The sequence below is a fragment of the Thermothelomyces heterothallicus genome (assembly GCF_042370625.1).
Source record: "Thermothelomyces heterothallicus CBS 202.75 unplaced genomic scaffold P884_scaffold_9, whole genome shotgun sequence".
Lineage (NCBI taxonomy): Eukaryota > Fungi > Ascomycota > Sordariomycetes > Sordariales > Chaetomiaceae > Thermothelomyces > Thermothelomyces heterothallicus.
Genome location: NW_027192570.1, coordinates 619,658 through 634,879, shown reverse-complemented (window position 1 = coordinate 634,879; position 15,222 = coordinate 619,658). Strand labels below are relative to the sequence as shown.

Below are 15,222 nucleotides of genomic sequence, written 5' to 3'. Positions count from 1 at the left end.
CTTTTCTCCCTCATCTAGTGTATACTGTTCATCGATAAGGTGCCCTTGGATGGGGCACGGACATCTGATCCGGCACGGCAGAATGCTAAAAGTTGGCTTGACAGAAGCTTTCGGCGGCCCGTGAACCGGCGCTTGGCGGCAGGCGCCCGAGCCACCAACTCAGGAGGCAAGTCTTCCCCAACTGCTTGATGGAGGGAGACGGCTTCATCGGGACTGGGGGGCCTCCATGAGGGTTTTCGCCATCGGCATGGGCAGCTTCCTAAAGCATCAACGTCCTGCTCCTTGGCAGCAGCAAACAAACAACAAACGACTGGCTCCTAGAAAATTCAGCATGCCGTACGAAGCTTGGCATGCCCCGCCGCCGGTGGCTGCCAAGCGGTGCCGAGAACTGTCGAACACGGGTCAGGATGCTTGGTTCGGGCCACAGCCGTCTGGAGCCGGAGCTCTCGCCGTTTTTGTTGGACTAGTAACTCCGTAGCGCCTACGGGGAGCGGACCAAGGCCGGCCAAGATGCGCCGTCGGTAATTAACTAATCCAGCCGGAGGTGTGTGGAGATAAGCGATGCCGTTGAGCATGGAATTGGTCCGCGCATTTCAGCACGCGTTCCCTCGAAAAATGCGCAACCCAGGCGAGTCGGCAGGAGCGCACGCGACCGATTTGCTGGTCTTGTAGCCTGATGCCGTAATCAGATGTCACACTGTTCCGTACACCACTCCATCACCCGAACCATTCCGCGGGCGTGGCCGAAGCTCGCCTCAGGGCCATTGAATTCAGGCGGAAATCTCAGCCGAGGGGATCGCCGTCTCGGCGGTCAAGACGGGATTTTCTTGTCTCCTTCCTGAAGGGTAGACTGGGCTTTCTTGGCCGTCGCCGACGTTGTGGAACGGGGCTCGCCATCATGATAGGAACGGGGTTCACTATCGTCCCTCTCCACAGATAAGGTCGTCTGAGAAGCTCGAGGCCCAGGCTACAAGTGACACGAGTTGATGTTTCGGGTCGGCGCATACCGCCAACCTCGGCTGCGAGCATCGTTTTGCGGGTGTTCTCTGCAAGTCCGACTCGAGGCAGCGGATTGGCATAGAAACTTGAGACTCGGGCCCACGTGGCCGAGAACCTTGACCTCTTTTTTTTTTTTTTTTTTTTTTTTTTTTTTTTGGTTGGTTGGTTGGTTGGTTGGTTCTTTCCAGTAATTATTCAGTAGGCATCATCAGTCCTCCGTTGTCAGTTTTAAGCCGTGTCGTGCTCTGGGTGCTGCCCAAGAATCGATTCTTTCGGGTCAGCCTGGTTCCACATGCGCTTCTCCCACTGGCATACCATGTATATGTCAAGTCACTCTGAAGTATACATATCCGCATGTCGGGAACAGTGCACACCCGGAGAGGCACCATCGCTCAGACCGCTCCTTCGATTTTTGACGTCACGTTACCCTGCCAATTCGAAATCCGGTATGTCGAATCCCTTATTGGCCGGAGCACATTTCCGAACTTGATGTCGGCCCGGTTGTCACTTAATGTGTGTGTCTGCGTGATTGAAAGGCCGCACTGCGTCTTTTGAAGGGAACGAAAGTAACTATCCGTAGGCACATGCGCAACGAATTTGTGGGGTAGCACACAGTTGGAAGGAACTGTCAACTCCACTTCCCGGCAGTTGGGAACAAAAGCCTGCCAAAAGGGGTTATGAACAGTTGAGGTCCAGTGGGGTCTGATTTCTACCCCCGGCCAACAAGGGTTACAAGCTAGCTAAGGTACCTCACATTGTGCCATACAGGGTGGTTGCTTTGGCTTGCTTTTATATACCCTAAGAGTAAGTTTCCAAGATAGATATCAGATTTGCTATACTCCTATAAATCTGTAGTGTAAGGTGTATTTACAGGCATTGGTTTTCCTTAGATATTGTTCGACGTCTTATAAAAGAATGATCAAGTCTTTTGGTGTCAATTTACACTAGAGGTACAAAACAAAAGATCTACGGCGAGGCGGGAAATTGGACTCCACTGGATCTCCGAGTCCACCACCCCAAAAGGGAAACAAACGGTTCGCTGCGGGTCTGGGCCACCTGCTTGTCTTTGTTTCACCGCGCGGCCCGTGGCTCGAAACTTCTCTTACCTTGGCCTTGGCCCCTTGGTATGGTGCTTTGCTGATACGTGGATTATAATGAGCGCGGCGCCAAGATCTAGATTGCACATACCCTGTAGTTAATCCGTAGATCTCTTTATTGAGGATGCAACATGCACTCAACACACCGTCACGGACATCACAACAGCAGTACACCCGTACAGCCTACAAAACATGGAGACTTCAATATTCTCTGGGACTACTACTCCATAGCGTGCGCAGCATAAGCGATGATGCTGCTAGCTTCTCATCTCTCGACAGAGGATGGGGTGCATGTCGCATAGAGTTCTATACCCTAACCCTGTTTCTTCAATTTGAGATGCTCCGTATTCGCACCTCGGCTCTGCGCCACTGACGCCTACACCTCCTCCAGGATAAATAATCCTAGTGCGATACATGCCCCACTTTTCTTCACCTTTTTGCAAGCCACTTACACAATCATCACACCATGTCACTCTCCTAATAATTTTCTATACAAAGGTACTTACAGATAAAATCCCTAGGTTAGGAGCTGAGTATAGTGGCTGGCTCGAAGCGCAGTTTTGAGCCCTATTGAGAATGTATGGCACTGGATGAAGGATTGGCTTGAACATCGCTACGATACTCAATCGCTGAGCCTTACAGGGCTTCGACTGGCTGTTCTGGAGGCGTGGGAGGCAGTGCCCCCTGAGTTTCTTCAGTGCCTGGCACACTCAATGCCCCGACGGCTTGCAAAGGTAATTGAAAACCAGGGGGGCAAGACTAGGTATTGATACTTTTATATTAAAGAAATTTGTATTGGGTTGGGTGTACCTGGACTTCTTGGCCACTTTTCTGATTTGCGTTAGTTGTGGGGCGTGTATCGCACTAGGATTGGAGGAGGTGTATCCGACATGGAACCCGGCACCCGGCGGAGGGGGACCTTGCCCGGCCTATCTCCGTCCGGGGCGGTCAAGACGCAGAAAAACTCATATATTTTATCGACGCAGACATTTAACCATGTCCAGCCTTCTCCGTCCAGTATACCCCTTTAGTCCGCTAGTTTTACTTGACGTATCTACCCGCTACGCCTGGCCAGATATAATCATCGCCAAAGCCGGGCCAGACAAAGGGGGCCACCAACCATGACTACCTCCGGCACTAGTGAACAACGGCCCTCCGACGGCTTACAACCGGCAGACGGCCGAGATCCACAGAGATCCCTTACCCCCGCGGGAAAAGCCCAACCCAGCAAGCCCACGCCCGCATTCTCGGACTCGACCCGTGACGCAGAAAACCGGCCCCGGTCAGCCTCCACCGGTCACCGGATCTCCTCCGACTCGGCTCCGGACACGGACTGGGGTCGGTACCCGGACTCGGTCCATTCCCGACCCGACCTCGAGACGCCGGGTCCGGAACCGGGGCTGGCAGACCACATCTCCGTCGGCGAGCACGCCATCACGCACCAGATCTCCCACATTCCCACCATCCCAGACGAGGTGTACGACCGCTTCCCACCGCACCGCAAGCTGATCATGGTCGCCCTGCTCTCCTTCTGGTACGTAATAGCGAGCGTGTACACAGCAGAACTCGTTGTCCGCTTCTTTCGAGCTCGCCTTCTTCGAGTATCTCTAACGTCTCAGATAGCTCGTTTCTATCGCCCGTGTCGAGCACATCGGTCCTGGCCGCCACGCCCGAGGTGGCACGCGAATATGGGACCAATGGAACGGTGATCAACGTGGTGAACGCGGTCTACATGTTCACGATGGGGCTGTCGCCCGTTGTGTGGGGACCGACGAGCGAGGTGTATGGGCGGAGGAGGGTCAGTCTTTCTGGTCTTGAATACTGTTTCCCCTTCTTCCCCCTCCCCACCCCACCCCCTTCTTTTCTTTCGGTCGCAGTGATACTGTGGCGATGGGGAAAGGGGCTTGAACGGAGTCGCTGGGTGAATAGTTACCGCTGACTACCGCAACAGGTCAACCAGGTGACGGCGATGCTGTTTTTCGCGTGTAGTATTGGGACTGCTTTAGCCCCGAACCTGGCCGCGTTCTTTGTGTTCCGCGTCCTGACCGCATTTGAGGGAACGGCGTTCATCTTGGTCGGGTCAGCTTGTATTGGGTGAGTTCATCCCCCGGGTCACACCTCAGGATCGGAATCATGGAAAAGACGCTCACCATCCGCATCTGTCTCTCGGGCCAGCGATATCTACCGTCCGACCGAGCGCGCCACTGCCCTGGGATGGTTTATGTCCGGCACCCTTATTGGCCCGGCCCTGGGCCCTTTCATCGGCGGAATCATCGTCACCTATGCCTCGTGGCGCGTCATCTTCTGGCTGCAGACGGGACTGTCCGGGCTCGCCGCGCTCTTCACCTTGACTCCCCTGCTGCCCGAGACCATCCATCACCGCAAGGTGGACGACCTCGAGGGCTACTCGCCGCGGCAGAAGATGACGGTGCTCTGGGGCATGATCAACCCGGCGCGGGTGCTCCGGCTGTTCGTGTACCCGAACCTGGTGGCCGCCAGCCTGGCCTCGTCGGCCGTCATCTGGAACATGTACTCGCTGCTGACGCCCATCCGGTACGTGCTGAACCCGCGCTTCCACCTCACGACGCCGATGCAGTCGGGCCTCTTCTACCTCGCCCCGGGCACGGGCTATCTCGTGGGCACGCTGGTCGGGGGGCGGTACGCCGACCATGTGGTCAAGAGCTGGATCGCGAAGCGCGACGGGGTCAGGGTGTCCGAGGACCGGCTGCGGTCGGCGGTGCCGTTCATGGGCGTCGTCATTCCGGCTTGTGTGCTGGTGTACGGGTGGGGGGTCGAGAAGGAGGCCGGGGGGATCCCGCTGGCCGTGGTGACGCTGTTTGTGCAGGGCGTCGCGCAGCTGTTCTGCTTCCCGAGCCTGAACACGTACTGCCTCGACGTGATGCAGGGTCGCGGGGCCGAGGTGATTGCGGGAAACTACTTTGTGCGCTACCTCTTTGCATGCGCAGCCACCGCCTGCGTGCTCCCGGCCGTCCAGCGCATAGGCGTCGGCTGGTTCTCGACCATCAGCGCTCTGTTTCTGATGGGGGGCACCGCGGCTGTCCAAGCGACAATCTGGTGGGGAAAGAGCTGGCGGGACCGGGTGGATAAGCGGCGCAGGGCGAGGAGGCTTGCCAAACAGAGCGTCGCGAGGAAGGAGCTCGGTCGTAGAGCAGACGGGGTATAGCACGGCGTCCGAGCCAGGGAATTAAATTGACGTTCTGCAGAATGCTTTTTTTTTCCTTCGCCGAGCATGTGAGAAAATTATCTATTAATCATGTCGAAGTTGCTGCGACTTGGTGCAGTTGACTCGAACTTCGGGTTGAAGCCAGCTTTGGGTTTCAGCGGCTAGGCCGGGTTGGCTTGAGGAAGATAGAGGTGCCACTGAGGGATGTGTGTAATAAATAGTTAAATCAAAGATGAAACATGCTGAAGACCCGGGGCTTGAGAGGAAACAGGCCAGTTAGTTAGACCTCGGCCTTCTGCGAGCAGGGGTTTATAGATTACCGAAAAGAACTATCCTTACGTTCATACTATGTACAGGTCGCGACGCGGATGTTTGTGCATATGAGTAATACAGACGTGCAAGATCGTTCGGGAGATCGCTGCCTAGCCTCGCCCCTCCCGGCCCAAGGCCCGCGTGGATCTGGTGGGTGGGCGAGACAGAACGAAGGACAATGCATGTACTCTCGGAGGTTTCGGCTGACGTCTCCCGGTAACGTTTGGGTTGGTTAGAGATGTGGCAAAAGCCTTCGGGTGTTGGTGGTGCAATGTTTCATGGTTCAGGTCTCCGGGTTCTGGAACGCGTGGAGTAACGGTCAAAGCTTCAATTCCTTGAAGGTCTTGGCCAATCTTGTGGAGGTACCCATAGGCAGTTGGTGGGGCAGTCGCATCTGGGTTATAATAGGACCCACCTCAGGCACTGCGCACCCAAACTGTAAGTTGTATTCATCTTTCTCAACTCCCACTTCAGCAACGAAAATACACTAGTTACGCTTTAAAGCGAGAGAAGCGATTAATTGCTGCTTCGGACCACGCCATCGGGTTTTAGGTGCCATCGCGGTCCCCTACGGACAGATTGGTGCCCTCGCAATCCTCGGACCATGGATGGCACCTGCTGCTTGCCGCAACTCGGTCAGAGGCCGGGCCAGACTGCCCCGTTATGACCGTGCAGGCCCCCGACGGTCTTCGAGCGATCTGTGAGCCTCCGAACACGGGCCAAGGCATTGGTGACTCGGGGGCGGATCGAGGTCGAGGTCCCCACAGAGCAGCCTTCCCTCTGGTCTTCTCCCGGGTGGCTATGGCCTGTCTCGCCTTGTCCAACGGTCTGAACCACGGGCTTGGCCCGGCCTGCATTTGGCAGGCCCTGCCCACAGACAAGTGTCTTGCGCCTCCGTGCATGCTTGTTGCTGCATGCCTGCATGGCCGTCGCCTCTGCTTCTGCGGTCAGCATGCTTCAAATACTTCTCAGGTCTCCTGGCTGCTCGATGCTGTCGGCCGCCCTGTGACGTATTGTGTAGGGCTAGTTGAAATGCCTTGATTGTCCTTGTTTTTTTGCCTACAACGTTGCTGTTGTTTTCAATACCCGTCTCATAAACAAGCATTCAACCCTCCCGGTGCTTTCCTGCTCTAGTCTCATGTAAAGCAACAGCCAATACACTTGTTCTTAGCTGCTTATTGCCGGACAGCAAGACAACAGCACATCTCTTCTTCGCTCTCGGCTCGCAGACTTCTAACGCGATGGGCCGCCGCTCGTTCATACTCAAAAGCAGTTCATCCCTAACGAGCCTCCTCTCCAATAACGAAAAGTCCCTCCTACCGCGCCCAGTGTACCAGAAGCCGAAGATTCGGACGCTGCTGGGCCATTGCTTATATCGGAGGGTCATCCTATGGACTGCCGCGGGCCTAGCCCTTCTCTTCCTCACCCTCAGCTCCGGCAAGCGCGGGCCCCGCAGGGAACGGCTGCTAGATTTGGTACACTCCAAGCCGTATGCGAAGGACACCAGTTACGTCCATGGAGCCAAGGGCATCAAGAACGACCCGGGGGTCGTCGTGGTCGTAGCGGGCTCGGAGAATTCGGAGGAAGCGAGTGCCTCAAACTGGCGCGAAGGCATGCCGCACTGGTTAAAATACAAACAGTGAGCATCCCCCAACCCCAAGTCTTCTCTCGCCGCATGATTTGTTCTAACCCGACAGCCTCGATGGCTTCTTTGTCGGCCTCAAGGCCCTCGTGCCCGCCCGCGAATACAAACCCGAGTACCCCGGACTGCCGGGTGAGAAGTCCCCATACCCGCTCACGATATCCTATACGGGCTTGCCAACACCCACCCCGTATGTGCCTCAGCCGGACTATGAATCGCCCGAGTACAAGGCCCAGTACCACCCAGTCAAACCGTGCTATCTCGACAAAGACAACAAGATCCCCGTTCCCGATCTCTACGCGTACAACGGCATCGTCCAAGGCCAACCGGAGCCCGTCATTGGCTCCCATGGCCTCCTTGGGCTGAGGGACGATGTTTGCTTCGACAGATTTGGGAGATACGGCCCCTATGGTTTGGGTTACAGCTTTGATGAAGGAGGCGTGGGAGTCGGTATGGACACAGAGCGGGCGGGGTCTGAGGCAGTGTGGGCAAAGACGGGCAAGATAAATTATGACAACATTGATTGGGGAGAGGCGCAGGATCGGTGCTACGAATCCAACAAGGGGCGGTTCGTAGAGCCCGGTGCCCAAACTCAGCCCTCCCCGACCAGATCGACGACGAGGAACGCCGAGCGGTCCTCTAGCAGCAGCGGCGGGACCCAAAAGAAGAAGATCCCGCGGACTGCCGTCGTGGTCCGGGCATACACCGGTTTTCAGTGGACGCATCACGCAGTCCTCAACTTCCGCGCCATGATTTCGGAGCTCGCCCTGCGGTCCGGAGGTGAATACACCGTCCACTTCCTCCTTCACGTTCGCGATGACAACGAGGCCATCTGGGCAGATCCGGCGACGGCCCAACGAGTCCTCGACGACAACGTACCAGCCGAGTTCCACAGCATCTGCACGCTCTGGTCGGAGGAGCAGATGCGCCTCGTCTATCCCGGGCAGTTCGGCCGCAGCTTCTCCAACCCCAGCGGCGGCGACATACACGGCGTCTACCGCAGCGCGCACATGCCCCTCCAGTACTTCGCCATGAACCATCCGGAGTACGACCACTTCTGGAACTGGGAGCTCGACATGCGCTGGCTCGGCAACTACTACGAGCTCTTTGACCGCCTGGGCACGTGGGCCAAGCAGCAATCTCGCGTCGGCGCCTGGGAACGCTCCGCCAAGTACTACATCCCGCGCTACCACGGCGACTGGGCCAACTTCACCGCCCTCGTGCACAACGAGACGCTCGCCAGCGGGCGCTCGCCCATCTTCGGCCCCGTCTCCTTCGCCGGCCGCGCGCGTCTGCGCGCCGAGGAGGCCGGCCAGAGCTTCATCCCGCCGTCGTGCGCGACCCGCACCGATCCGGCCTGCGGCGTGGGCGAGGACGCCGACCTCATCACGCTCAACCCGATCTTCGACGCCGAGGACTCGGGCTGGGTGTTCGCGTCGGACGTGACGGGCTACAACACGGCGCTGCCGCCGCCGCCGCGGCGGTGCGCCATCGTGACGGCCTCGCGCCTCAGCCGCCGCCTGCTGGCCGCCATGCACGAGGAGACGTGGCGGCTGCGCCACACCATGTTCAGCGAGATGTTCCCGGCCAGCGTGGCGCTGCACCGGGGGCTCAAGGCCGTCTACGCCCCTCACCCGGTCTCGCTCGACCGCCGCTGGGACCTCGCCGCCGTCGACCGCGCCTTCAACGGCGGCCGCGACGGGTCCAGCGGCGGGCGCGGGAGCCCCTTCGACCTGCGCAACGAGCACAACCACAAGGGCACCACCTGGTACTACCACAGCGAGTTCGCGGGCCTGCTGTGGCGCCGCTGGCTCGGTTACGCGCAGCACGACGGCCGCGGGCCCGGCGGCGGCCGCTCCGGCGAGGGCACCCTCCGCGGGGGCAAGGTCGAGGAGGAGAGGGCGAGCGGGACGGGGAGGATGTGCCTCAGGAGCATGCTGGTGCACCCGATCAAGTGGGAGCATCCGAGTGAGCTAGAGGGTTGGCAACCCTGAACCTTGTGTTTTTTTTTAAACAATATCTTTTCTTTTCGAATCTCTTGGTCCCTGCTAAGTTTTTCCCTCATTTTTTACTCTCTTCTGTGGTTTCGCCCCCTGGTTCCCAGCATTTCACTAGTGGGCTGATGGCGTTGGGATTGGTTTGTGATATTGATCCGCTTGTATGTACAACATCGCAGCTCTTTGGGATTGGGGGGCTTCCCCGGGGGGGGCGGGGGGCGCCCTAGCTGGTGAGTGGTTGTGAAGTCGTTGGGATGGCTGTGTTTCGGGGCCAACAGCCAATGGATGGCCGACCTTGCTCTTGCTGGTGCGAGCGGCGTTGGTCGAGGCCGGTTTCAGATTCAAGTCCTCTCACCTTGAAGCGCATTTGTTGTCAGATTGCCAGACGCCAGGGACAGAGGCATAAACAAATCCGCAAAGGGGTAACTAAAATTATTTGGAGCCCTTCCCGCTATGGGACCAGCGTTTGAGAGGCCGTGACCATGTCGCCGTCGTTTCCCTACTTTTGGTTGGACCCCCACGTCTGCCATTGTTTGTAAATTACCCAAACTGGTTTAACTAACTAGTGGGCAATGCCTCGGGAGCAGCGAAAGTGCAGCTGCAGTCATTTTGAGTGAAAAGATGATGTGGTATTATTCAATTCAGCTGGAGACAGACTCCTTGCGTCACTCAGCTATCCGATGCTGCTTCTCTGTGAGTTTCCCAAGGTCATCTCCACCGAAGCGGGATGAAACCGCGGGGTATTGCACTCTTGCGTGGGTGTGCGGGTGTGAGGACGCGGGGGACCTTTTTTTATCGAACATCCATTCATTCAGCCCTGTCACTAGTACAGTCCGTACTGAACCAAGCAAAACTCCGATGCCGCACACAACCTGGAAATGCTATTTGCGTTGTTTCGGAGTTCTTCGGGAGAATCACCGAGTTCGCATCTTGACCAAGCACCCACACCCGGTTCTCCAAAATTCAGATGTCAGTGGTGGAAAGCAGCAGAGAAAGCTTCATACTACACAGTAGGCATTGGAAAGGTGCTTCGTCATAGTGGACCCAACTGGTGCGTTGCATCCGCAGCGTCATGGTCCACAATGCGAGCAATCCAACCTTGGAGGGACCCAGAAGCCTGGCATGACGACAGCAGGGACACTGCATGGGTAAAGCTGCCGATAACTAGAGTATGTAGGCATGAAGGGTTGTCGGGCTGGGATATCTACCGAAGATCGAATAACCTACCTTAAGCATAAAAGGGACGGTGGCTTGCTTCGGGGCTTTCATAACCGTAACTTGATCGCTTCAGGGTCGGAATGGATTTGTTGTCCGTGAAGCTGTGTAACACAGACGGGACCAATGGGCTGGAATCAAGAAATCGGAGATCTGCATGCAACCCGGAAATCGTAATCGTCCGTTGGAGCACATCGTGAATTTCGCCACGGCACTCCATTGTTCGAAGAACTAGACTAGATAGTCTTACCTTTTCGTCCCAAGCACCTTCGAGGTTGCTCGCACAGAAGCGCCAACAAGTTATTGTCTCATTTTTTTTTTCTTTCCTTTTCAATGTCGCACGCGAATGGTTTGCCAAAAACCCATCCCCTATCCCGCGAGCGGTCACCTAACCACGCCCCAGTTCCATCTGAAGCTTGGCAAAGCGCAGCACCAACGGCCACGGCCAGACCAACAACAACACCCACGCTCGTTCCCGAAGAGGCGCATTGTATGTAGTTACGCCACCCCACCAGAAAGAGTTATCAACGCTATTTCGCCAGAGTTGATCCCCATTGCTGCTGCCAGGAAAGGCTAGCTACGTCCTTCTTTTTTGGGAGTGTTCTCGTGATCACACCCCAGTTTCAGTCGCTACCCTGGTCGATTCTGTTGCGGTAGGTGGCACCCTGCGGGCCCTGTTCCTCCCCCAACCCGGGGCCGGTACGGAGTACGAGCAAGCCGATAGATTACACACCGAATCGAGATGAGACAAGTTCTCCCAACAACAACGCCACAGGCCCTCTCGAACAGACAACCTATCCCTTCAGCATCACGCAGACCCGCCTTTGATCATCTCTCGCCCGACAAGCAAACTGACCGAGTCCCCCCGACAGACCCGCCAAAGCACGAGCGACCACAGACCGATAGCTCTTTCAAGCTTCCCTCGAGTACATACGTCTGCTTCCCCATTGCTTCCTCTTCTTATCCGGCCGAGCTTTGTTCACGATGCCCCTCAATCCGCATACCGAAATGGCGGGTCCAACGCCCCCGCCTTCGGACCTGCAGAAGAAGCGCGGGTCAACCGACGACATGCCGAACGTATACGACGACGCGCGAACCTACTATACCGCCGAGGAGCGTCACAGGAACAACCGCGCCGGCCCACGGACGCGCACGTACTCTCAGGTAGGCAGCGTTGGGGGCGATCCTGGAAGGTGGATAGTTGCTGATGCGAAATGCGCAACAGAATAGTTTGCTGAGGCAGATGGAGCGTTTGGTGGTGCCCGAACCATACAGACGCGGGAGTCATGGTAAGAAGCACTGCTGGGCTTGCTCGCGGCCAATCTCCGCTGACGCTTATCCCCCTTTCCAGACGAGTCGACGATTCCGCATTCCCGCCGTTTCCTGATCCAAGTCGAGCCGACCCTCCAGAGCTTGCAGCAGCAGGAGGATACCGACCAAAACATGCAGATTACGATCGAAGACTCCGGGCCCAAAGTGAGTCGGTGGCTGGGAACAAACTGAACAGGTGGCACCGGACAGGCCGGCTAACAAAGGATGGGTGCACAGGTTCTTACTCTCCGCACGGCAGCATCCAATGGCTATAACCGCTTCGACATTCGCGGCACCTACATGCTGTCCAACCTGTTGCAAGAGCTCTCCCTCGCCAAAGAGTATGGTCGTAAGCAGATCATCCTCGACGAGGCGAGGCTCAACGAGAACCCCGTCAACCGGCTGTCGCGCTTGATCCGGGACCATTTCTGGGAGGGCCTGACAAGGCGCATCGACGCCTCGAGCATCGAGGTGGCCGCCCGGGACCCCAAGGACTGGACCGACGACCCTCGCCCGCGCATCTACGTGCCCCGAGGCGCCCCCGAGCAGTACGAGTACTACACCAAGCTGGCAGAGGAGAGACCGGAGATACGGCTGGACGTGCAGCTTCTCCCGGAGAAGATCACGCCCGAGTACGTCCGGGATATCAACTCCAAGCCCGGGCTGCTAGCCGTGGATATGGAGGAAGTGACGGACCCGGAGACGGGGGCCAAGACGCTCAGAGGCCGGCCGTTTGTCGTTCCCGGCGGACGGTTCAACGAGCTGTACGGCTGGGACAGCTACATGGAGTCGCTCGGGTTGCTGATCCACGACAAGGTTGACCTGGCCAAGTCCATGGTCCTCAACTTCTGCTTCTGCATCAAGCATTACGGCAAGATCCTCAACGCCACGCGGTCGTACTACCTCTGCCGGTCACAGCCTCCCTTCCTGACGGACATGGCCCTCCGCGTATACGACAAGATCAAGCACGAGCCGGGCGCGATTGACTTCTTGCGGACCGCCATCCTCGCGGCCATCAAGGAATATCACAGCGTCTGGGTGGCCGAGCCCCGGCTCGACCCCGTTACCGGTCTCTCCCGATACCGGCCCGAAGGACTCGGCGTTCCGCCCGAGACAGAAGCCGGCCACTTTGTCCACATCCTGGATCCCTACGTCAAGAAGCATGGCATGACGTTCAACGAGTTTGTCGAGGCTTACAACTCGGGCAAGCTCAAGGAGCCCGAGCTGGACACCTACTTCATGCACGACCGCGCGGTGCGCGAGTCGGGCCACGACACCACGTACCGATTCGAGGGCGTGTGCGCCGACCTGGCCACCATCGATCTCAACTCGCTGCTCTTCAAGTACGAGACAGACATTGCGCGCACCATCCGCAACGTGTTTGGCGACAAGCTCGTCGTGCCCGCCGAGTACTGCGTCGGCAACATGGAGCCCGACCACGTGGAGACGTCGGCCATCTGGGACCGCCGCGCCAAGCGCCGGAAGCTGGCCATCGACAAGTACCTCTGGAACGAGGCCGAGGGCATGTACTTTGACTACGACACGGCCAAGCGCACCCAGTGTACCTACGAGAGCGCCACCACCTTCTGGGCCCTCTGGGCCGGCGTCAGCAGCCCCAAGCAGGCCGCCGCCATGGTTACCAAGGCGCTGCCGCGCTTCGAGGCCTTTGGCGGCCTGCTCTCGGGCACTAAGGAGAGCCGCGGCGAGGTCGGCCTCGAGCGTCCCAATCGCCAGTGGGATTATCCCTATGGCTGGGCACCGCAGCAGATGCTGGCCTGGACGGGGCTGTACCGGTACAGCTTCACTGACGAGGCCGAGCGGCTGGCGTACAAGTGGTTGTTCATGATCACCAAGGCCTTTGTCGACTTCAACGGCGTCGTGGTCGAGAAATATGACGTTACGCGGCCGATCGACCCGCACCGCGTGGATGCCGAGTACGGTAACCAGGGGCTAGACTTTAAAGGTGTTGCCAAGGAGGGGTAAGTTACCCAGAGTTGTGTCTCGGGGCGATCAAGAAATTTTGGGGGAGGGAGGGGAACAAAAAGACATGGCGGTTAGCTAACCATGTGTGACAGATTCGGCTGGGTCAACGCCAGCTACATATACGGCTTGCAAATTGTCAATGCCCACATGCGTCGTGCGCTGGGCACGCTGACCCCTTACGAGACCTTTGTCAAGGCGGTGGAGGAGAATCGGGCCAAGGCTCTTGCGGAGCTGGTTTGATCGCGCCAGGCGAGCCACCCCGTGAGGGCGAAGGGTTTCGTTCTTCATCGTACACCACTAGGCACCGGTCGGCGTTTCGGGACGTGGATGTTCTCGTCTTTCTGATTAAATTTTTCTCTTGGGAAAGATGAAAGTTTTTTTTTTTTTTTGTCTAGGTACCCTAGACCTAGCTTAGCTCGGTGCATAATTCTTGGACGACTGCAAGGTTTAGGGGTGTGCTTCAAGGAAACGGCGAAGAGGGATAGGCAGGATGCTTCTCCTACTACTACTCTAGATAAAGGAGGTCAAGGCAGGTTTGGGGCTGAAGATGGGGCAGAGCGAGAAAGGTTTGAGGCAGCTAGGCAGGCCACGGGCCTCCCCTTACCTTACCTTGGGGATCTCGGTAGTGTTAGATAGACATGATAAGGAACGTCCGGCTCGGCTCGGCGTTCCAGTATGTACATCCGTATTTAGTTTATGTTGCAAAGGGTGTTTCCCGGAACAGGTTTCAGCTACTGTCGCTCTTTGTGTTTATATTGGTTTGGCTCGCAGACGCCAACTTAATGCCCGGATGGGTCGCCGTGGATGCAAAAATCAAAATAAGGTTAAATTATGTTGTGCGAAAATGCAATGCCACTTGAGCCCTGCCGGTCATTCCGGTCACACTCTAGAAACTTTCCGGTCACCTTCCGGAATCCACTTTTCCGGGGTTTTGGTAAACCGACAGCACCGAAGCCAACCGCTGCAGTGGGTAGTTAACCTTAGCTGTGACGAGTCCTGTACATACAGTAGTAGTACATACTATGTACAGGAGTCAAAAGAGCGCCTCATATTATTGGAATGAACTTTGGCCAAGCCGAAAACGCATGCCAAGCGCGAAATCTTGCTCTCTCCACGCTGCATGTGCTGCCCCGCAGTACTAGACATGCCCCTCCGAAAATTTTCCCCGCCTCGTTCCCATATATGGAGGGCTTCGCAATCCCGTCCTTCGGCAACAGAGAACCACTCTAACTTTAGAAGAAAAAAAATGGAAGCATTTCTGGATTTCCTTTGCCACCGCTTATCAATATCGCCTTTGGCTCTCCTCCCGCGACGGTGAAATACAATTCGTCATCCGTGCGGGCTGCCTGTCCTGCCTTAGTCTCTCTTTCCCGATCTCCACTTTCCTGCCTTTTCCAAGAGCCAGGGTAGTGTGTCAAAAAGTCAACAGCGTGAAGAGGGCTTGAAGGTGTGAATAAACGGTCGAGACCGACTTCGGCACTC

The 15,222-nt window shown here is 57.0% G+C and overlaps 3 protein-coding genes across 3 annotated transcripts; all 3 read left to right on the top strand.

The window, feature by feature from the left end:
* Nucleotides 1–3,607: 3,607 nt before the first annotated feature.
* Nucleotides 3,608–5,280, top strand: P884DRAFT_199182 (major facilitator superfamily domain-containing protein; the record flags this gene model as incomplete). The annotated part of the gene is made up of 4 exons (XM_069438216.1): nucleotides 3,608–3,630; nucleotides 3,720–3,894; nucleotides 4,048–4,190; nucleotides 4,272–5,280. 4 exons carry the CDS (start codon nucleotides 3,608–3,610, stop codon nucleotides 5,278–5,280), a joined length of 1,350 nt encoding a protein of 449 aa, XP_069298194.1.
* A 1,340-nt stretch (nucleotides 5,281–6,620) lies between these two features.
* Nucleotides 6,621–9,228, top strand: P884DRAFT_329276 (uncharacterized protein; the record flags this gene model as incomplete). The annotated part of the gene is made up of 2 exons (XM_069445629.1): nucleotides 6,621–7,231; nucleotides 7,290–9,228. The coding sequence occupies exons 1-2, from the start codon at nucleotides 6,834–6,836 to the stop codon at nucleotides 9,226–9,228; spliced, it is 2,337 nt and encodes a 778-aa protein (XP_069298193.1). The 5' UTR covers nucleotides 6,621–6,833.
* A 2,226-nt stretch (nucleotides 9,229–11,454) lies between these two features.
* Nucleotides 11,455–13,980, top strand: P884DRAFT_269278 (glycoside hydrolase family 37 protein; the record flags this gene model as incomplete). Its single annotated transcript, XM_069442260.1, has 5 exons — nucleotides 11,455–11,610; nucleotides 11,672–11,735; nucleotides 11,798–11,922; nucleotides 11,995–13,736; nucleotides 13,833–13,980. 5 exons carry the CDS (start codon nucleotides 11,455–11,457, stop codon nucleotides 13,978–13,980), a joined length of 2,235 nt encoding a protein of 744 aa, XP_069298192.1.
* Nucleotides 13,981–15,222: the final 1,242 nt, after the last annotated feature.